General features: G+C 52.4%; 3 protein-coding genes across 3 annotated transcripts; all 3 read right to left on the reverse strand.

The window, feature by feature from the left end:
* Positions 1–3242: 3242 nt before the first annotated feature.
* Positions 3243–4797, reverse strand: Ly6d (lymphocyte antigen 6 family member D). The gene is made up of 3 exons (XM_006989270.4): positions 4698–4797; positions 3927–4025; positions 3243–3754 (listed from the first exon to the last, which is right to left on the reverse strand). Exons 1-3 carry the CDS (start codon positions 4747–4749, stop codon positions 3522–3524), a joined length of 384 nt encoding a protein of 127 aa, XP_006989332.1. The 5' UTR covers positions 4750–4797; the 3' UTR covers positions 3243–3521.
* Positions 4798–11082: 6285 nt separating this feature from the next.
* LOC143269763 (uncharacterized) lies at positions 11083–14013 on the reverse strand. Its single transcript, XM_076556094.1, has 2 exons — positions 13839–14013; positions 11083–13021 (listed from the first exon to the last, which is right to left on the reverse strand). Exons 1-2 carry the CDS (start codon positions 13994–13996, stop codon positions 12766–12768), a joined length of 414 nt encoding a protein of 137 aa, XP_076412209.1. The 5' UTR covers positions 13997–14013; the 3' UTR covers positions 11083–12765.
* Positions 11083–20662, reverse strand: LOC143269676 (uncharacterized). Its single transcript, XM_076555682.1, has 3 exons — positions 20569–20662; positions 14020–14983; positions 11083–12290 (listed from the first exon to the last, which is right to left on the reverse strand). The coding sequence occupies exons 1-2, from the start codon at positions 20660–20662 to the stop codon at positions 14025–14027; spliced, it is 1053 nt and encodes a 350-aa protein (XP_076411797.1). The 3' UTR covers positions 11083–12290; positions 14020–14024.
* Positions 20663–21544: the final 882 nt, after the last annotated feature.

The raw sequence follows: 21544 nt of genomic DNA on the forward strand, positions 1-21544 counted from the left end.
CTATTAGAACAGAAGGCGCTGTCGGAAGAAAATGCTACTCTGAAGTGATGTTTGGAGACACACAAACTCCTGTATTTGATGAAACAAAGCAGGTTCTGTTGCTCAGAAAGTAAGTACGTTAAAAGCTGGGCTGGGTGGTATCTGCCCGAAATCACAGTGCTGGGGAGGTGAAGGCTGGAGGATCACCGGGATTCTCTGGCCAGCCAGTCTAGCCAAATTGGTGAGCTCCACTTTTCAGTGAAAGACCTGTCTCCAAAAAAAAAGAGAAGAAAGGAAGAAAGAGAGGGAGGGAGGGAGGGAGGGAGGGAGGGAGGGAGGGAGGGAGGAAGGAAGGAAGGAAGGAAGGAAGGAAGGAAGGAAGGAAGGAAGGAAGGAAGGAAGGAAGGAAGGAAGGAAGGAAAAAGGTAGAGAGTAATAGGGGAAAACACTCAGCGTCAGCCTCTCTGCTTTACACATGCACACACACACACACACACACACACACATAATAAAAGCAAAAAAGGGAAGAAATCGCTGAAATACAAAAATCCAAACAGTAAGAGAATTGATCAATTCAAAGGCCAGTTCTAGGAGAATGCCCAGGAGGGGTACATCCCAGTCCCTTTTTGTCCATGGCCCGACCAGAGAGAGGGCTTATCAGAAGACAGACCCAAGTGACTGACTGTCAGAACAGGCAATAGGCAGTCCTGTGTCCTCTGTAAGAAACGGGCAATTAGGCGGAGCTGCCAGCGAGGCTATAGGTCACACTCTTTGGGATGGTGAGGACAATGGATGTTCTGGGTAGGCTGGCCCTCTCAGAGGACACGAGCTGCTGTTTTTTGAAGTCCCCTAACCACTATCTGGAAATTGTGCTTGGATGGGTGGTGTCTTAGTGAGGGTTTCTATTGCTGTGAAGAGACACCATGGCCACAGCAGCTCTTATAAAGGAAAACATTTAGTTGGGGCTGGCTTACAGTTTCAGAGGTTTAGTCCATCATCATCATGGCGGGACATGGCAGTGTGCAGGCAGACATGGTGCTGGAGAAGGAGCTGAGAGTGGAAAAGGAGCTACATCATGATCCAAAGGCAACAGGAAGTGCACTGAGACACTGGGCGTGGCTTGAGCATATACAGACGAGACCTCAAAGCCCACTTCTACAATGATACACCTCCTCCAACAAGGCCACACCTACTCCAACAACACCACGCTTCCTAATAGCGCCACTTGCTCTGAGCTTATGGGGCAATTCCATTCAAACGACCACACGGGGCGTGTGTTTTGCTAATGCAAAGGGAATGGTGTCTCTCCCTGTCCTAGGTGGGTCAGGGATCGGCCCAGACCTTTAGTGGGGTTGCGGCTTTGCAGATGGGATTGCACTTGGAGTTCTCAGACTCTGCTGCTCCTAGGCACTGTCCTGCAGCTGCCTCCAACTAGGGTCACCACTGGGGCCCCTCTTACCTCTATTATTGTCTTTGTCATGACCTCACCAATTGCTGTGCAGGCCTTGGGACTGGGCTCCTGCAGGAGGAACCCTAGGAATGAGGGGCAGGAGTGCTGTCTTACCCCTGGGCCCTGGAAGTCTGTCCACACACATAGGGTTGTATGTAGCTGGAGAGGGCTCCCGTCTTTGCATACCCTGCCAAGGGCTGTGACCAGGTGGGTCCTAGTCAGTGGGGGTGAAGTTAGGTTAGGGCTAGGCATACCAGAGAAGCTGTCCAGTGGAACCATACAGGGGCAGACAGGGAGCTGGGTTTGAGATGCCTATAGACTGCAGATTAAAAGACAGAGCTGGGCTAGGAGATTTGGCTGTTCTCAGCTTTTCTGTGGCATCTTGCCAGCCTCAGATGCTGTTGTGTCTCATGGGAAGCCTGCTCCCAGACTATTTCCATATTTGGAAATGGCTAGGATTTAAGCTTACGCTCCCCTAGCCCTCTTCTCTGCGTGACTCCCACGTACAAGTGGCTTTCTATGACCAGGGCATTTCGGGGCACCTGTAGAGAGGAGGCTGATGGAACGTGAATAGCAAAGAATTCCCTTCTGTTAGGTGTCTCCTGCTGCCTGACTTATTGGCCACTAGGAGGCGCGCTGGCACCAGCACTGGCCCTCAGCTCCAGGAATGGTGGCCCTAGGGAACAGCATGCTACCCAGCAGCCAGCTCAGGGTATCTATCACCCGTGGCTCCTGGAAAACTTCCTGATTTCTGGGGTTGGAGCATGTTCCTCCTTGCCTTCCCACAGGGTCGTGGCTCTCCAGCAGACCCCCCCCCCCCAGTTGCAATCAATGGTGACTGGGTGTGGGAGTCTATGTAAAAAAAACCCAGGCTCAGCAGGTCCAGCACCTTGTTCCCAATGGGGACCTGGAGGGGCCCAGAAAAGAGACTGAGTGGGTGGAGGTAGCAGGGCTCACCCCAAACCAAGCAGTGCCTTACCTGGACGTTGAGACTCAGTGTAGGGGGGCTGCATCACACTCCACCTCTCACAACCCTCTCTTGGAAGCAGGGTGGTGAGGATCCTTCAAGGTTCAGGGTGTAGGTGCATGAAGGGAGGAGGGTCCCTCACCATCTCTCTGACGTCTGCAAAGGGCAGGGTTTGGCATGCAGGTCTGCCAGGGTGTTAACACTGTGTCCACCCCTGTGGGCTTGCAGGGTAGTGGCTGCAGAGGAATAGGCTAGCCTGCTTGCCGGCAAGGAGGACTCCATGTTTGGGTGCCTGCTGAATGCCTCTCCCTCATTCAACCTCACAGCCTCACCACACTCGGGAAACTGTCTAAATCCAAGTAGCACACAGGAGCCTAGGCAGCAGCAGGAACCCGTTGAATGGGATGGAAAAGTAGGCAGTGAGCTTTCCTGGGGTCCCTAAGGCTGTGCTCTGCTTAGGTTCCTCTTAGACTGTCTCTTATCGGCTTGTACTGAGTCACACCTCCCACCCCAAACATCCACATCTGGATGAGTTCCAGCTGAGCCCTCCCAAGGGATGAGATCATCCTGGTAGCTAGACTCACCTTGGGCCAGGGCTGTGTGCAGTGCCCTCATAACTCTACGACTGGGGTCTCTTTACAGCCTGGGGGAAGCAGAATCTCAGGGTTGGAGCCTGGGGTATAGTGTCCCTCCTCCCCACATGGGACTTCCGGAGAGTCTGCCCCTTCCAGGATGGAGATGTCTTTCAGGCCAGGTGCTAAGGGGTGCTACATGCCGCCGAGGCTTGTCCAGGGTAACATGTGCCAGAAGTTCCACCGTCCCACTCAGCACTCCACACAGCTACAGTGTTTTTAAATCATTTATTTCCATGTAGAGGTTCAGGTAGAAAAATAAAGGGAGCGAGTACAAAATCAGAGGGGATGGAGGAGTCACGTCTGTCCCCCACCTTCCATGCTGGGGAGCAGGCCAAACCTTCCTGCACTGGGGCAGGCACTGTGGTATGTCATCAGCTCTTGGTGCCCTCCATGACCCAGGCCCCAGTCTTAGCATCTAGTGCCTCCATCATGGCCAAGGAGGAAGCCATGGGGTCCCTGGGACGGGGCGAGGAAAATACCAAGCATCGTGTTACAGGCCAAGAATGGTAAGGGCGAGGAGGCCCAGGCTCATTGCCAGCCCCAGGGTGGCACTGCTGAACAGGGCACGTGCAGGTGCAGCGCTGTACAGCTTCTCGTTGCACAGGTCACCCTGGCAACATTGTACGACCCAGGAACCGCTGCTGATCTGGCCCTGCTGGCTGTTGTTGGAAGTGCATGAGTCTACACATTCTTTCTTCACCAGGTTCCCAGTCAGAGTGTCCACTGCACACAGGAGGGGAAAGGGCATCAGGCCTGGCTTACCATGCACCCTGGCTCCCACACAGCAGTCTCCACTCTAGACTGTCCTCATCACCATGTCCTCATCACCACCCATCCCCAGTTAACATGCCTAGGGCCGCTCTCTTGGCCCTGAAGGTCTAGGACGGAGACTCACCTGTGGTGGCAGTTTTGCAATAGCTGGAGCTGGCTGGGCAGGTCTGAGGTTGCTTACAGTTAGTGCTGCTGCTGCACACGTGACATCGGAGTGCCCAGGCTGGAGGATGAGGAGGTCAGAGAGTCAGTCGAATAAAGGTCTTTGCTATGACAGAGCCTTCTCTCATTTGTTACCCTACGCCTGTCCTAGACCCCACAAGGCTCATGCCTTGTGTTTAGCTCAGAGGGGAGTCTGGATATCCCTCAGAGCCCTAGAGAGGGTGGTTCTATGCCACCTCCGGGAAGAGGTGAGGAAGCAGAGGGAGTACAGAGTGGAGAGGGCCCTTCTCCGAGGACTTCAGGACGTTCCTGGTCTTTGCTAAGGACGCAGCTGCCCCCACCTCAAAGGTCTGAATTCCTGAAGAGCCTGGAGGAAGAGGGACTTGGCCACCCCAGGGCTATCCAGGACAGGTGTGAGGTGGGGATGGCGGTAGGGGGATCCTCTTAAATAGCTCCTCCCTCTCAAAACACCCCCAGTTCTAAGGGTCAGTGCTAAAATTCCCTGATTGTGAAATACTGCGGTTTTTACGATTTCACCGAGTTAAGATGTGAAAGTCATTTTGTTTTCAATTTGAAGAGGCAAGCATCCCTCAACACCAGTGTTCCCTAAGCCTGAATTCCAGTTTCTAGTATTTGATGACCTTCTGCCAGGCATGGGCTACGGGAGGCTGAGGGTCCAGTATCTAGACAAAGTTACCCACCCCTTCCCAGCCCCCCAGGTGCAGCCTCTCACCTGGGCTAGTGGCCCCAGCCAAGGCGAGGAGGAGGAGCAGAGCCGTCTTCATCCTCAGCGTCGTCTGGAAGCAGTGGGGGGCTCTTCCTCTCCCCAGACCTTATAGATGGGGCAGGAGGAGCTGTGGGAGGAGCCAGGGCAGGCCAGCCAGCAGCATGCAAATCAGGGCGCACCCCACCCTTCTGGCCCCAGCCCAGAAGCCCAGAAGAGCTCTGCTTCCTGCCACCTGGAAGGACTGAGGTTCCTAACCCCCTCACCTCTGGGGACTCCCTGAGCAGGGTTGGCTGTGGACAGAAGTCTTCTAGGTGGTTCCGATTCCCACTCCGGGACCCTCTCAACAGATGCTGTTGAGTCTCCATTTCTCTCACGGTTGTCTCTGGCTCTCAGTTCCTTGTTGATTACCTGCCTGTTTCTGGGTGGCATTGTCATAGATTTTCCCCTTCTGTGTTAACCTCCTTGCTGCCTACCACTGGGCAGTTACCTCCAGGTACAGCCCATGCTGGCTATCTCGAGACCCACAGGTAGGAAGGCGCAGGGCTCACATTCCTCTCTGCTCTGAGCTCAGCGCTGGGTTGATCCAGTGGGACCTTGGAGCAAGGAACGCCAGGGAAGCAAATAGTCCTTGCAGCCGATGTGGAGGTGACTGTGGGGTGCAGGGTGTGGGGGGTGGGAAGCAGAGGGTCTATGCATGTATTGGGTATAACCAGGTTAGGGCTATGAAGACTCTAGACCATGGGAGCTTGGCCATCCCAGGACACTGGGGGGGATGACGATGACAGGGTAGGACAGGTTCAACTGAGGAGCAGCAGGCTGTGGGGGCCTCTCATTGCTGCAGAGATACAAGTGTCCCTCCACTTCGTCCTTGGGCCTCAGGCTCCATTCCCATCAAATGCCCACCCCCGACCCTCACACAATGGTAACGAGAACTGTCAGTCTCCCACCTTACAACTATGGCTTTGCCTCTCTGCCTTGCTCCCCTGTGGCTGAGAGCATCTCAGGCCTGATGCCAAGGCCCTAGGCAGGTGCTGATGCAGGTCTCTGTCACGCAATCAGAGCCCCACCCTGGTTCTGTTTGTATGCATAGGAGACATTTTTTTTTTTTTTTTTGCCGCGACTCCAGTTCTTAGCAGAAAGGTAACTGTCTCCCTAGCTCCTGGTTCTGTCTACTCACCTGGGGGTAGTGTGAGTGAGCCCTATAGAGTCCTCCTTCTGCCCTTGTCCTGGGGGGTTCAGGCTATTAGCCATGGGCTGGACTCAGACAGAGACCAGTCCTGGGCCTTTCCCATCGCTATCCATGCAAAGCAGATGGACAAGCACCAACAAGGATGGGCAGGTCAGGACCTGCTTCAGGGAGGGTTGGCCTGGGCCAGGCTGAAGTTCTAGAAGCCCTATAGACCTTGGGCTCCCCTCTCTGCTTTTCCCTGGGCTAGCTCTCTCCTGAGCTGAATCAAGTGGAGGTAAAGCCAGGACTGGACCAAACACCCTGAGGACTTCCATGTGGTTCTCCTGGAGGTGAATTTTAGTCTTGGCGGGACCTGGAATCTGGGAGAGGCTTGGATAGGAGCCCCTGAAGAAGGCCCATCTCTGTCCCATGCCGTCCCTGTTTTTTGCTAGATAGTGCCTGGCTCCCTGGGATTTGCCTAGGGCAGCTGGAATGTCACGGGAAAGGCCTGAAATTCAGGGTCCTGGCCTTCTTGGAAAGGCCCACCCCCCTCCAGGGCCTCCCTGAATACATCAGCTACAGGGAGAATGGGTGGGTGGAGGTTAGGGAGTGTGATTTCCAGCCTTGGGAGCAGAACGTAGGTCTCCATGACAGGGTGGTGACGGTGGGGTGGGCAGGTGGTGGGAAGATGACTCATTGGGAGAGGTATGGAAACTTCTGGAAAAACAGGTTTGGAGCTTCTGATGGGCTTGATGGAGCTGTGGGGTCTGGGCATGAAGGGAAGAATAGAAGTGGGGGGTCTGGGCCTGAGTTTGAGAGCAATGTACAACAGGCCTCACACCCACACCCAGGGTAGGAGGAGGCATCTGCATGTTGGCATGCCCCCGGGGACCTCAGGCTTCATGGTGGCCATCGATCTTGGAGCTGGAGGCCGTAGGAGGTCCATGGTGGGGTCCATGGTGGGGTCCACGGTGAGAAGGTCCCTTGTCCTTGGCAGGATCGCTAGGAGGATGTGTCAGCCACCTATCCCCAGCTGGGTCCCAGCAGAAGTGTCAAACATACTAAATTTACCCTTAGGAGAGTGTGTGATTCTGGCAGCAGGCGCTCTTGGGGCTACCGGGGCAGTCAGCAAGGGTCTTGTTGGGGGTGGCCAGGCCAGGATATGAAGGCAAGCCAAGATAAAGTGAGCACAGGGGCCATCACATCCCTTATATCTATCTGCCTTTTGCACCTCTTCTCCTGCGGATAGGCACTGCTTTGAGAGCACAAGTCCTTCCAGATCTTGTTCATAGCTCCTGGGGCTGTGGCTGAGACATGACTTCCACCTTTGAGATGCTGACAGAAGAATATTGCCCAGGAAGTGGAATAAAGGGACGCAGGGCAGAGAATGCCGTCTCTCTGGCCTGCCCGCTCCCTGACCTCAGCAGGCTGGCCAGGAAGCTGAGGGACAAGCCTGGACCTCTGTCTGGAGCAGAGGTCTCCCTGCTCATGTCCCTCCCCCTTGCATTCATGTCTGTGACACGGAGATCAGGAGAGTGTGAGAGGCCCAGAGGGAAGCCCTATGAGTGAGCACAGGCACAGTGCAATACCTCAGCCCTTCTGAAAGCACAGCCCTGGGTCCTTTCCAAGCCTGAAGTAGGCACTCAGTAGGCAAGTTATATCCCCAGGCTGGAGGGGTCCAAACACCTTGGGGTATAAGGATAGGCACACCCCAGCCCCCGCCCCCAAGCTACCCTGCATTTCAAAGCCCTTCACTCACTCATTCCTAATATTTTAGAAGGACCTCCTGTACTCCAGTCACTACTGGGATAAGGGACACCGAGGGAGGGGAGAGACAGGGCCTGTGCCACAGACGAGTAGGAAAGAGGGACACAGATAACTCACTGCTGTGAGGAATGCACTGCATGAGTGTGACCACTGGAGAGGGGGTGAGGGGCGCTGGGGCACTGTAGGAGGACTGACCTAGTAGATTTGTCTAAGCTGGGACCTGAGGGTAGGTGGCCATCAGCTGGTGGAGAGGATGCCAGACCAGGGCAGCAGAGCCTCAGCTTCCCATGCCACACCCTGGTTCTATCTCCTCTTCTGCAAAGCCATGTAAATGCTCTGTGAGTCAGGCAACGGGGAGAGCGTTGTTTCCCCGAGGCCTGTTCTGTCTTTAATGACACAGGTAGAGCCTCAGATGACACAGAGATGGGCAGAACCTCGGTCATCGTCACTCAGGAAGAGGAGCCATAGCTGGGCCTGGCCTCTGGGCCCGGGGCTCTTCCTCCACACCCCTTTCTTCTAGCACAAGAGTAACCTTTACACATGGAGCCACAAATCTAGACATGGGTATTGCTCACCGGCTGTCTGGCACCTGGCATGGCCCGCCACACCTTAAATTATTCCCTGGGACCCTGGCCACCAGTAACAATTCTCTAAAAGCACCTTCTCCTATCAATCATCAATCAACCATCCACTCACGATTCATTCATTTATCCATATACTCATTCATTCACCCATCCACTTGTCCATCACCAGTTTATTATCTATCTGCTTATCATACACCATTCCATCATCTGTCTATCCCTGTCCATCCATCCATCCATCCATCCATCCATCCATCCATCCATCCATCCATCCATCATAGCATCCACTCATACATCAATCCTAGCATCCACCCACCCACCATGTATGCATCCATTATATACACAACCACTTATCTTCCCATCCTACCATTCATCCATCCACTCATTCATCCATCCACCTATCCTTTACCCACCTATCAAACTACCCATTTATCCACCCTTCCATTCACTTACCCTCCTATGCCTCTACCTATCCATCCACCTACTTACCTACTTGAGGGAGACCAGCTCCCTCTTATTCCCCCAGGGTACTCTTGAGCAGAGAGAAATGAGGAATTTGTAGATAGAAGTAAACAGGATAGCCCTGGGAGGGCCTGGGTCCAAACCAATCAGCCCCTTCTGTCTCTACTAAGGGGCATTTTAAAGGGATGCCAAGGGGTGGAGCAAAAGACCTCCCCCCAGCACAGCCAAGTGTAGACCATCCCAAACACCTGGTAACCTTGCTCATGGTCAAGCCATCCCCTAATGCAGCTCTGCTGTGTAAAGCAAGCTCAGATCTCACTAGAAAACCTTTCTGGGCTCCCAAAGGTCCCTCCTCTTAATTTTTTAAAGAGCCCCTGAGGCCCCACAGAATAGACTGAGGTCGGTTTTAAGTCGTTCTCTATAATTATTTCTTCCATTACCCGTCATGGAGATATGCTTTCCATCAAGCATACTCTATCTTAGGCTAGAAGCTATCAAGAGAAAGTTGCCCATCCTTAACTCTCAGCCTCTGATAGAAGGGAGTATTGAGCTTAACTCAGCTCTGGCCCAGGTTCATATTGAGCTTACTGAAATGAATGATAAATGGCATTGGTTGTGGCACAAAAAGGTCACAAGTCATGAGTCATGGCTGCCTAGTAGCAGACAACTTTATTAGGAGGAAGAAGTGGAGGTACAAGAGAACCAGGCCTGGGAAAGGAGCACATGTAGGGAGAGGGAAGAGACAGAGCAGGAGAGAGAGAGAGAGAGAGAGAGAGAGAGAGAGGTCTGAGTCATGGCTCTTTAAGGGTTCCTGGTGAACATGCACAGGTGGGCTTACAGAGCTACACTATGCATGTGCTGATTATGTGACCATGCAGTGCACGTAGTTTCCAGTGCACACTGATGACATAAGACACAAGACCCTTTGCTTAACTCCTGAACTGCACATGTGCAGTCATGCAGCTGGAGTAAGGGCAGAATTCTAACACTTACAACCTTCAAAGTGATCTCTATAGCTGCTACACCTCCCAGTACAAGATTAGAGGATGATAGAGATGGCATTTAATTTTTGGAATGGGTCTTAAGATGTCCTTAACAATTTTAGTTGTGCCAACCCCCTTGTCAACTAAAACTCTTGATGCAAACTGCATCCAATAAACTATATCCAACTTAAAGATTCCCTTAGCTTTTTACCAAACTCTGGTTCATTAACCTTAACATAATTCTGGTATAAACATCCCCATACATATTTACAATGCTCTTAACTATTATCACTACACATATTTACACTTCTTATAAGCTTATAATAAACACTTAGACTTACATTCAACATTTACACTTCTCACAAACTCACATTCAAATATATTAATATTTCTTACAAGCTTATATTCTTAAGGAGAAATTTAAGAAGAACTATTAGAAAGACTCTCTAAGCTCTATAGGACTACCTTAGCACATATACTTCCTAGAGCTATTAAAAAGACTCACACAATATCCACCCTAATATAAATTTACATTCTATAGGACTACTTTCTTAAGACTATTAGAAAGACTCTCTAAGCTCCATAGGACTACCTTAGCACATATACTTCCTAGAGCTATTAAAAAGACTCACACAATATCTACCCTAATATAAATTTACATTCTATAGGACTACTTTCTTAAGACTATTAGAAAGACTCTCTTAACAAGACAGGAAGTACACAAATCATTTCTAAAGTTCAGAGTTTATAGTCAGCTTTGATATCATTCTGAAAGTTCTTCTGACAGTTGGAAACAAGAGCTTAATTCATCAATGACTCCCTCCCAAACTTGGGATTTAGTGAATGCTGTTGCTAAACAGTACTTTATGCACTCTATTAAGAATTATCTCTGTTTACAGCAAACTCAAAAAGGAAGAAAAGAGATGAGAAGAAAAACCTCCTAAGGAATATTCTGCTCCCAAATTGCTTGGCTGGCAGCTCGACAATTTCCCATCAGGAGAAGATGACTGTCTGCGTCGGAGTGGGGTTCCAGACCTGCAGCTTTCAGCAGGTTCCTCTGTACACGAAAAACATTGTTGAAACTTCATCCCAGACTCCTCAGCAGCCTGGAAGCTTATTATCCTACTATCCCAAGACTGTGAGATGGAACCTTAATATCAGGAAAATTGGTTTAGCTGCTTTTCATTTCAGTTCCACACTCATCACCAAACTCAGACAACTTTCCTCCTTCTTAATTTTTTTTAAAGCTGTATTTGCCATGAGTTTTTTTTTTAAATAATGCTGATATTTCTGATAGATTTTTATTAGCCCAATATTTCTGGCAAGATGATTTGTTCACTAAAACTGCTACTATTCAAAGTGAAAGACCCCCGGCTGAGATCTTTCTCCGGGAGAGACCCCAAACCCAGGGAACACACCGAAACCACAGATCAGATGCAAAAGCAAGAGGGTTTATTTAGACCAGGTACCTGGGGCGAAGTCTCTTGGAGGACTTGCGCACCTTCTTAGGGCAAGGGGGACTTTTTATGGGATCCCAGGGGCAGAGGCGCGGTTACAGAAGCGAGAAGCATAGTTACAGGGTCCCTATTGGTTGTTTCAAAGAAGGCCAGGGTGAACTTGGGGTCGCATGTGTGTGGCTGATTTGGCCTTGTCCAGGCCAGCTGCTTATTCTTCAAGGCCAGGGGCCCGCCATAAAATATCAACTGTCTTACTCCCAAGGCTGCTGACCACAGTTATCTTTTTCAAGGCTGGCCATAGCTATCTCTGTCAAGGCCGGGTAGCTGGCTATGGCTGTGAACTCCTGTTTTTCTGATTCCTGCAGAATGGCGTTTCTTAGGCTAAGTTATGGGGGGGAGCATTTCATTGGCCCAAAGCCCCATGTCCTCATAATGGAGCGGGGGTCTTTCATTCCCCCATTTTCTTTTGTACCAAATGAAATCTTTCATTTTAGGATGGAGAATAAGGGGTTAACTCTATCTCTGACTGTCTGAGCCTCTGATATTGCTGGGTTAGGATCAAAGCCTGGGCAACAGAAACCTTATCCTTGATGAATTGCACCAATCTGTTGAGGATGTATGACCCAAACAATAAAATGAGCAGGAGGACGATTAGGGGGCCCATAATGGTGGAGACAAGGGTCGTAAACCATGGTGACCTTTGGAACTATCTTTTAAATCTTTTCTGTTGAGCATGGCTACTTGGAGCTGTCTGAATTGGCCGGTCTCTATAAGGGCTGCAGTCTTGTATCTACCCCAGCAGCTATTCCGCCCATGGTAATTCTTTTTCAGTAACAGGGCCAGCGTCAGGGAAACAGGCTCTCTGGTGATGCCCCTCCCAATGTCAGGAGGACTATTAGGGGGATCAAGGGGACCCCCGGGTGAGTTTTATCTTTAGTGGGTTTGGAGAGCGTTGAACTAGATGTCTCGGTGCCCTCAGCTTCGTCGGGTTCCTTGGCAGCCTTTACATGCGACGTGTGGACCCAAGCCGCTGTCCCGTCAACCTCGGCTCTAGGTTCCTAGATTGATGGCGTCGGACCCAGACAGAGTCCCCAATCTTGAATGGGTGAGGCACCACCGGGCGGTTCAGTTGTTCCCGGCAGGCAGGGGTTTTTACACCGTCTTTTGCATCAGTTGGAGGGCTAGTGGCAAAAGAGGAGATATCAGAGTAAAGGAAATTTACAATTGGTGGGGGAGCCCCATACATGATCTCGAACGGGGTTAGGCCATGAGGCCCAGGAGTGTTCCGGGCTCGGTAAAGGGCTAGGGGGAGTAGGAGCACCCAATCTCTAGTGCCAGTTGCAAGCGTTAATTTGGTTAAAGTCTCCTTAATGGTTTTATTTGTACGTTCTACCTGTCCTAAGCTCTGGGGGCTGTATGCACAATGAAGTTTCCAATCAATCCCCAGTAGCCTGGCCACCTCCTGACTTACCTGGGAGACAAAGGTGGGCCCATTGTCTGACCCCAATATCTGGGGTATTTCATACCTGGGAAAGATGTCATCCAGGAATTTCTTGGTTACCACGTTAGCGGTCTTTTTTCTTGGTAGGCAAGGCCTCTGTCCATCTATGATGTAAGCTTGTCGCTCGGGGCTCCATTCCGCCCCCATTTTTTTTGTTAGTTCCTGGTCCTCCGGGCTTCCGCCATCCGGAGGGCCTGGGTCAGCGCGATCAGCTCTGCCTTTTGGGCCGATGTTCCAGGTGGCAGTGGTGAGGTCCAAACTATCTCCGATTCGGTGGTGACGGCTGCTCCGGCCCTCCGTTCTCCTTCTTGGAGGAAGCTGCTCCCATCCGTGTACCAGGCAGCAGGGTTGCGGGGTTGAGGGAGACAACTGGTCTGAACATCACTCGGTCTGGGGGCTGCTGGACCAGAGCTTTTACCGCATGGGAGGATAACACAGTTAATGGCTGTCCCAAAGTCAGTTTCCCTGCATCCTTGAGCAAAACAGCAATAGCGGCTTCCCCACGCAGACAGGGGGGCGGGCCATCCTGCAGCTACCGGGCTTTTATGGCCCCAATCTCTGTACCAGCATTCCTTTTGCAAAGCCTGAGTTCTCGTCCACGAACAGTTCAAAGGGCTAGGACTTGTAGGGGGGTCCCTTTGGGTCCTGTCCAGATGCCAGCTGAACCTTTTTCTCGGTGGTCCTTTGATACCTCCTGTTACCTGTGGCCCCCTGGACCAAAGCTGTGCGGTCACTGAGAGAGCTTTCGGTATGGGTCAGGACTGAATGTTGAGCCCCGGTGTCCACTAGGAAGGTCACTGGCTGCCCCCCCATCTTGAGAGTTAGTCTGGGCTGGGGGGGGGCGCTCCTGGCCGTGACCTTCCCAATCTTCCAGATTGAGGACCCTTGGCTTAGGTCTCCGAGACCCTTGAGGCTTTTTTTTTTTTTTTGATCAGTCACGAGCCCAATGTCCTCTCTGTTTACAGTAAGCACTTTGTCTTTGTCAAGCAGTGTCCTTTTTAAGTCTCCCGTCCTAACGTCTTAACTCCCTCTCTGACCTGTCCCTGAGACATTACAGTGGCCAGGACTTTTTTGTTTGTTTTTCTTCTCCCTCCATGTCTCTCTAAGTCTTTTTTAAAAACGCGCTGCCGGCGTCTCTTTCTGGTAACCTGAGCCCAATCGGTAGGGGGTTAGAGCCCCTGGAGACCCGCTAAGAGCAACTGGCCATAGAGATGTAGGCGTTCCCTACCTTCGCTGCTTTGTCCCGCCTTCCTCGTAGGCGACCAGCAATTGGGGAGGAAGCAGGAACTCATCCTCCGCTGTTTGGGGGCCGCTGCAGGAGCCGCCGGTCCCTCCGGCGCTGTCGGGGGGGTTGTAACACTCGGGGCGGGGTGACTCAGCGTCCATGGGTGACGCCGCCCCCTAGTCACCTTTTTCATATTGGGCCGGAGCCGGTCGTGGCACATCGCTGCGGGTCGCCGGCCAGGGGGCGGTCCCTCGCCGACCCCATCCCCGGCCCCGCCTGCGTGCCCCTGCTACATCCCATGTCCGCCTGCGCCGCCGCTGCCGACTGCGCCGCTCGGCCGCCCTCCGCGCTATCCACCGCCCCTCCGAGCGAGCGGCTGTGGGGCGTTGCCGGGACCGAGGCCGCCTGCGCCGCCGCAGGCTCCCCGCCACCCGGGTCCGGCTGGTCGCCGGCCCCGCCCCTGGCCCCGCCTGTGCCGCCGCGGGCCTCCGCCGCCCGGGTCCCGGCCAGCCGCGCCGGGGGCCGCCGCGCTCCATGGCGGCTGGTCGCCGGCCCCGCCCCTGGCCCCGCCTGCGCCGCCGCGGGTCCCCGCGACCAGATTCCCCTGGTCTGCACCAGCTCTAAGTCGGCTGTTAGGCGCCACGCGGAAAACCACGGCCCGGCGGGGCGGACTCCTCCGCCCGCACGGGAGACATGGACAGCCGGGGAGAGCGGGGAGTGAGGGGAGCCCCCCCCAGCGCCGCCCCGGACCCCCGCGACCGCACCGCGGCCGCGCGGACGGGAGGAGGCGCGGGGAGCTCCGGCACCCGCCGCCGCCACCGCCATCACCGCTGACGGCCTGCGGGGACTGGGCAGGGGGCGTCCCGGCGCCCTAGCTTCCCGGCGGCCCCGCCTGCGCGTCGGCGCCATAACCTGCTGCCACCTGCGCACCCGCCTGCGCGTTCTCTTCTCCCGCACCCGCTTGCAAGCCTGCCCGCGCGCCCGCCTGCGCCGGAGCAGCGGCCTGCGGGGAGAGGAAAAGACTTGCTGGTGTGGGGTTAGGGAGGAACAGGGAGTGGGAGGGATCCGCCGATCTGGCTTCCTCGGCCCCGGGATTCGGCGAGCGCTGCTGCCGCCGGGGGGGGGGGGGCAGAGGGGAAGAGAAACGGCTTAACCCATGGGGGAGGTTCTGTTGTCAGGAGTCTCTACATGGCAATGTATGGGACCTGGTCCGGGTGGCCATGGGGACTGGAAGCAAAAACTTTTTTTTCTCCACCTGTGAAATAAGACTGAGGTTAAAGGTTCCCTGATGAGGCCATCTTATATCTATTTTTTTTTTTTTTTGATTACGACTCCTTCGTTGTTGGCTCGTGTCTTTACGTCTGACCAGTGTTTAAGCATGAGGCTCAAGGGGGTGGTGACAGTCTGTCCTATGGCTGTTTCTAGGAGGAGAACGGTTAAACAGAAAACAAAAAACGACAGACCAATATAAATAAGACTAACACTCGCTGCGCGGCTTCGGTTCCAAACCGAAAGCAAAACCAGAAAAACCGTGCCCCCAGAGGGGTCTTTAAACCGTGCCCCCGGAGGGGTCTTCAGACCGTGCCACAGAGGGCACTTCAGATGAACCGTGGAACGTCTTCCAGGTTCCCAGATTCCCCTAGGACGTCTCCCAGGGTTCAGTGGCGAAGTCCAGACCCGTCGGTCCCCCCTTTCAGATCCACTGACACAGACAGATTATCAGACGCAGGCGCGGAGACAAACAAACAACATTTAACACTCAGACAAACAGACAACCCTCAGACTGGACAGGGATGACATAAATCAAGGCCGGCCGGCTTACCTCCTGATGGTGGGTCGGTGGTCCCAGGGAGGGGTCTCAATCCCCGTACGGGCCACCAAATGAAAGACCCCCGGCTGAGATCTTTCTCCGGGAGAGACCCCAAACCCAGGGAACACACCGAAACCACAGATCAGATGCAAAAGCAAGAGGGTTTATTTAGACCAGGTACCTGGGGCGAAGTCTCTTGGAGGACTTGCGCACCTTCTTAGGGCAAGGGGGACTTTTTATGGGATCCCAGGGGCAGAGGCGCGGTTACAGAAGCGAGAAGCATAGTTACAGGGTCCCTATTGGTTGTTTCAAAGAAGGCCAGGGTGAACTTGGGGTCGCATGTGTGTGGCTGATTTGGCCTTGTCCAGGCCAGCTGCTTATTCTTCAAGGCCAGGGGCCCGCCATAAAATATCAACTGTCTTACTCCCAAGGCTGCTGACCACAGTTATCTTTTTCAAGGCTGGCCATAGCTATCTCTGTCAAGGCCGGGTAGCTGGCTATGGCTGTGAACTCCTGTTTTTCTGATTCCTGCAGAATGGCGTTTCTTAGGCTAAGTTATGGGGGGGAGCATTTCATTGGCCCAAAGCCCCATGTCCTCATAATGGAGCGGGGGTCTTTCAAAAGGAGTCAGGAACATAGATGTTGTTTCATGAAGCACATTTCTCATCAGCTTACTCAGAGGAAGAACATTTTCTTGATTTAGTATTTTCATTTCATTCACTAGCTTCTCACAAACATCAGTGCATCCACTAAGCAAGCATTCTGATTTAGCATTGTTTTCTTATAGAGAACTTTCAAGTGAAGCAACTCTATTTTGTGATATAGCTAAATGTTTTGGAATTTGATCCCCATCTATAAAGCCGTCATCCTTTTGAATGCCAGTTTCCTTGTCTCCCTATGAGATTTTCAAAGGAATCACTCATTGCAGGCTGTTTGTTTAAGAGGCAAAGAACTTTTTTATTTGCCCATAAATTTCTTCATATCTAAAACAATGTTCAATGTATGGACTGCTTTCCCTTGCTTTTTTAAGGATTTTAAAGTGGCTTGTTGACAAACGGTATTAGCATTTTAATTAACTCCTTAGAGGCAAGCTGTTTGTTTCATCTTAGTTCTCAAGAGATAAGGCTAAGCTTTTTAGCACAGCTTTGAAAAGAAACTTCATTCTGAGCTGAAAAAAACAGTTTCTGGACAGTATCGCCATCTTGAGCTGAAAAACTACCTTTCCCAGAATGCATTTCTCTATATTGGCCTGCTGTTACGAGCTACCTTTCAGACTCCATTTCCCATAGTTCCCTTCAGGTCTGCCATTTCCATTTCCCTTTACATGGCCAAAGTCAAGTTTCTGCTTTCAGAGTGGGAAGTTTGAACTGAGCTTTTTGCTTTTTCGTCACAGGAGATTGGGAGATTTCTGTTCTCCCTGAGCTGGCATTGCTAGGTGTTTTCCCTTGCTGACACTGTTCCTGGAGCTGAGTGTACCCTCCCACTCATGCAGGCAGGTCCCTCCATGCCCAAAGCAAAATTCCCTAGGGGCTTTCTCATCTGCCCCAGCCAGTCAATGAAAAAAAATGAAAGCACTTAAAAGAGAGCTTTTCCACAGGTCCATCAGAGAGACGCCCTCCCAGACAGCTCCGGGTTTAGTCTCAGCTCATGCCCTCTCCCCCAGAAACAGCCCCCGATGCCACAGTGGTGACTTTCTCTGCGTCTGAAGGTAGGGGCTTCTCTCCCCATAGAAACAAAGGTTTTTCAGAAAAGCTCTCTTTTTCTGATAGAAAAGAGTGATTTTCTCCAGGATAGTTGTCATGGCTTAACTCCTCCCCCAGCTATAAAGTCCCTGACATGGCAGATGCTCACAGCCAAGAAGCCCGGCTTTACTGCATCCTCTGAGCCAGCCGTTTCCTGCCCCACTGGCTCTCTGTGGTTCCCTGCCTCCACAGGGATTCTGACTGCTTCTTTTCCTGGCTAGGAGGGGCCTTTTGCCCTCTTTCAAAAGGTCTTTCTGTTTTCTCTTGGAGTGAACCACAGTGAATTCCCGCATTCTTCCAGGTAAATCTAATTTTGCCCTTACTGAAAGAGAAAATCTGAGCAAGTTAGTTCTAAATGGCTTTTTAGTTTTTTAGAGAGAGATTACTAAGTTTTTTCCAAGAAAGCTTTCAGTTTGAGAGAGAAAGACTACCAAGTTTTCCCAAGACTTCTGTTCTCTAAACTTTTTGACTTCATGGTCAAGAGGAAGCTAATTCTCCATCTGTATCTGCCTCAGGGGAAATCTCTTGTCTCTGCTACTTGGACTTAGCATTCTAGCTGTCCCCAGGCCAAAAAGCTTCCATAGGAATCTTTTCTGCCCATTAAGCTCAAAGAAGAGCTTTTTTCTGCCTATTAAGCTCAAAGAAGATAGTTTTTTTTTTTTCCCAGTTTGCATTCATAGTCCCATAGTTAGAAAATTAAGGACCCAGTTTCTCTGTCTTGTAGCTTATTTTATTCCTAGCTTTTTTCTTACACTATATTTCTTATTTTTTCATATATAGAATTTTAAGAGAGAGAGAGAGAGAAACCTAGATAGAGAAAATGCTACAGCCTTACTAGTAGAGCATCTTCCAGCCCCTCATTCTTCCTCCTGAGAATAACCCCCCCCCCCACACACACACACACATACCACCTTCACTTTCACTACAAAACTGGACCAGTCCAACTGCTCCCCATGGGGCTTTCTCCACAAGCTTTCATCAAGTACTCTGGGTCCCTGTTCCTGGAACCATTTGAGGGAGACCAGCTCCCTCTTATTCCCTCAGGGTACTCTTGAGCAGGAAGACATGAGGAATTTGTAGATAGAAGTATATATAGAGAGAGACAGTTAGAAAATACAGGATAGCCCTGGGAGGGCCTGGGTCCAAACCAATCAGCCCCTTCTGTCTCTACTATAGGGCTTTTTAAAGGAATGCCAAGGGGTGGAGCAAAAGACCTCCCCCCAGCACAGCCAAGTGTAGACCATCCCAAACATCTGGTGACCTTGCTCATGGTCAAGCCATCCCCTAATGCAGCTCTGCTGTGTAAAACAAGCTCAGATCTCACTTGAAAACCTTTGTGGGCTCCCACACCTATTCACCCATCCGTCCATTCACTCATCCACCCATCTTCTACATATCCATCCATCCATCCATCCATCATCTATCATCTGTCCATCCATCTGTTCATCAACTCATCTGTCCATGCATACCATAAATATGATTTGCAGAGTACCAGCCATGTTCATGTCTCCATGCTGGACAAACATGAATACAGATGCATACAAGGCAGAGTCCTGATATGACAGAGCTCAGATTTTCAGGCCACCATTCAGTAAAAACAGAAAACTAAATTTTGAGACATCAAGTATGAACAAGGCCTATGAAGACAATTAGGTTAGGGCATCAGGTGGAGTGATGGAGGCTGTGCTAGACTGAGTGGTCCAGGAATAATATCCAGTGGGCCAGATTTTGTTAACAACGAGGAGAGACTTGTGATGAGTTCAGTTGTAGGGTAAGGCAGTTACTCATAACTCCAGGATGGGTGATTACATTGAGTGCTTGCCAGTTTCTCACCTGTACCCCAACCGCAGGGTGAGCTCTTGACTATCCCTGCGATACTCCCAGAGTCTTTGAGTGAGTTCCTACCTCACCCAGGAGCCCCTCCTCTATGACTCAGTGTAGACTTGCTCACAGTGGAGTCCCACAAAGGACAGTGGAAGTGAGGTCTCAGCCTGTCCCAGGAGAGGGCTACTGGATCTGCAGCATCTCTGCCCTCCCGTCCTCGCCCCTAGCCTGTATTCTCCATTGACGTGCTCTGCTGTAGGGAGAATAGAAGCTACCCTGACAAGAGAAAGCTGAGATGGCCAGGGGTGGGAGTCCAAGTCAGCAAGGCTGAGGGTGGCAGCTGGGAGGGGGGCTGTGATGCACAGGTAACTTGGGGGATGGGAGAGGACTTGAGGAGAGAATCTCCAGCCCTACCCTAGAGGGAAAGGGATGCCTCATTGTGCTACCCTTGGAGCAGGTGGCTGTCCTCATGTGGCATGACTGGAGTGGAAGGCTGGGCTCCACTCCTTCATCCTTAGGTGGCAAGGGTGTATTGCTTGAGAGGAGTTTGCATGGTGCTGTTGTCTTCTCTGGGTGTGGAGACAGCCCCAGGGCAGGGAGGAGGGTCCTAAACTGCTCTGCCAGGGAGCTTTACTACCACAACCATGCAAGCTTAAGAGATCAAGAGGCGTGTTGTCTGTACCCAGAGTTACATAAGAGCAAGGAATGGGTAGGTCCTTGGGGTGCAGAGATACCAGTGCCCAGAGTAGAGGATGCACCATGCAAGGTCGGACGGCCAGCTAGGCAGATGCAAAGGACACAGACAGCACTGACTTCGTTCCAGAACTCTCCATCGGCTGTCACAAGGGGCTTAACCCCAGAGCCAGCCTTCCACTTCTGGCTCCACTATGAGTTGTTATCGTGGCCTGAGCCCTGGGGAGTTCCAGTTGCTTCTTCCCCACCCCACCCGATGTTGTGCCGGGGAGCCAGGGCCTCAACGGTGCCAAGAGCGACACTCCCTTGTGTGTGTGCATCAACCTCCTCCATCCACACCATCTCCAGACCCTGGGGCCCTCCCCAGCTGTCTCTACCTCTCAGCCAACCCCACGTCTCCCAAGCTGGGGACACTGTGGCTACATCCCCAGCTCTACCACCTTCCCTCACTCCTTTCCAGGAGCCAAGGCCCTGGCCCCACACATGGCTGGATGGAGTCCCTCTCCTGCTGCTCTTAGGGTCAAGCCCAGTCTCCCTTACCCTGCCAGTGAATAGTGCCTGGGCTGGCCACTCCACTTTCTGCTCACTGTTTCCCTTTCCTGACACTTTCTTTTCTCCTGCAGCCCCCGAAGGCCGCCTCCAAGCCTTGCCTGTGCTCTGCTACCGTGGGTCAGGAGTTCCGATGCTTTCCCACGGCGGTCTGTATCACTCTCGCCCCGCAGGCCTGCTCCTCCCTCTGCTCCGGCAACCCCTGACATGGACTTGCAGCTTGGATGGGAGTTGCCATCTTTGGCCACGGGGCAGGGATGAGCCTGGTGTCATGAAGGGATCCAAATGTAGCAAGAGGCTCCCCGAGTGTGCTCACTCCAGACCTGTGGGCACACTGAGGAGTGGAGAGAGCTCAGGCTGCCGATACCGTCTACCTCCCCAGGAACCATAGAGGTTGGTTGGGGGCCCTCTCGAAAGTTCTGTGCACAACCGCTCCCTCCTCTGAGACTAAGAAGGGTTCTTGGCTTGGTAACAACCTGTTCCCCTGCCCTACCCAGCTCTTGAAAGCAGAACCCTGGCATGAGACACTTATAGCCACACAATGGGGACTGGCTGCCATGAAGGGTGAGGCCCACCTGGTTAGATGACAGGAAAGCTGGTCAAGACAGGAGACGGTCCCATGTTCCTGGATGGCTGCCCCTCACAGCCCTAGACCTCCAGACTCTGGAGAAGAAAGTTGGCCACTCAAGGAAGGCATACTGAGAGGTTGAGGGGATGAGGTATGTCCAGGGTCCGGTGGGAGGATGTTGCTCAGCACCCTCAGCTCACTCGGTGTGCTCCTCCTTCCCTACCTTCTTGTCCTCTACAGCTGCAGGTGGGTGATAAGGTGGACTCCATCTCCACCGCCCTAGCTTGCTGTTCCCAAGTGCCCAGTGCATACTTCTGACTTGAGCAGTCTTTGAGGGCATGCAAGGCAGGGCACTTGAGTCTCGACACTAGGGGACTGTGGCTCTGTGAAGCTAGGAGGTGTCTTCTGGGACGTGTGAAGACACACAGGGAGGTAGAGGGGCTCTGGGGGTAGCTGGGAGGTAGCAAGCAGGGAATGAGTGGGTGTGTCCTGGCCGGTTGCCTAGGGATACAGCAGATGAGGG

Source organism: Peromyscus maniculatus, chromosome 20 (assembly GCF_049852395.1).
Source record: "Peromyscus maniculatus bairdii isolate BWxNUB_F1_BW_parent chromosome 20, HU_Pman_BW_mat_3.1, whole genome shotgun sequence".
NCBI lineage: Eukaryota > Metazoa > Chordata > Mammalia > Rodentia > Cricetidae > Peromyscus > Peromyscus maniculatus.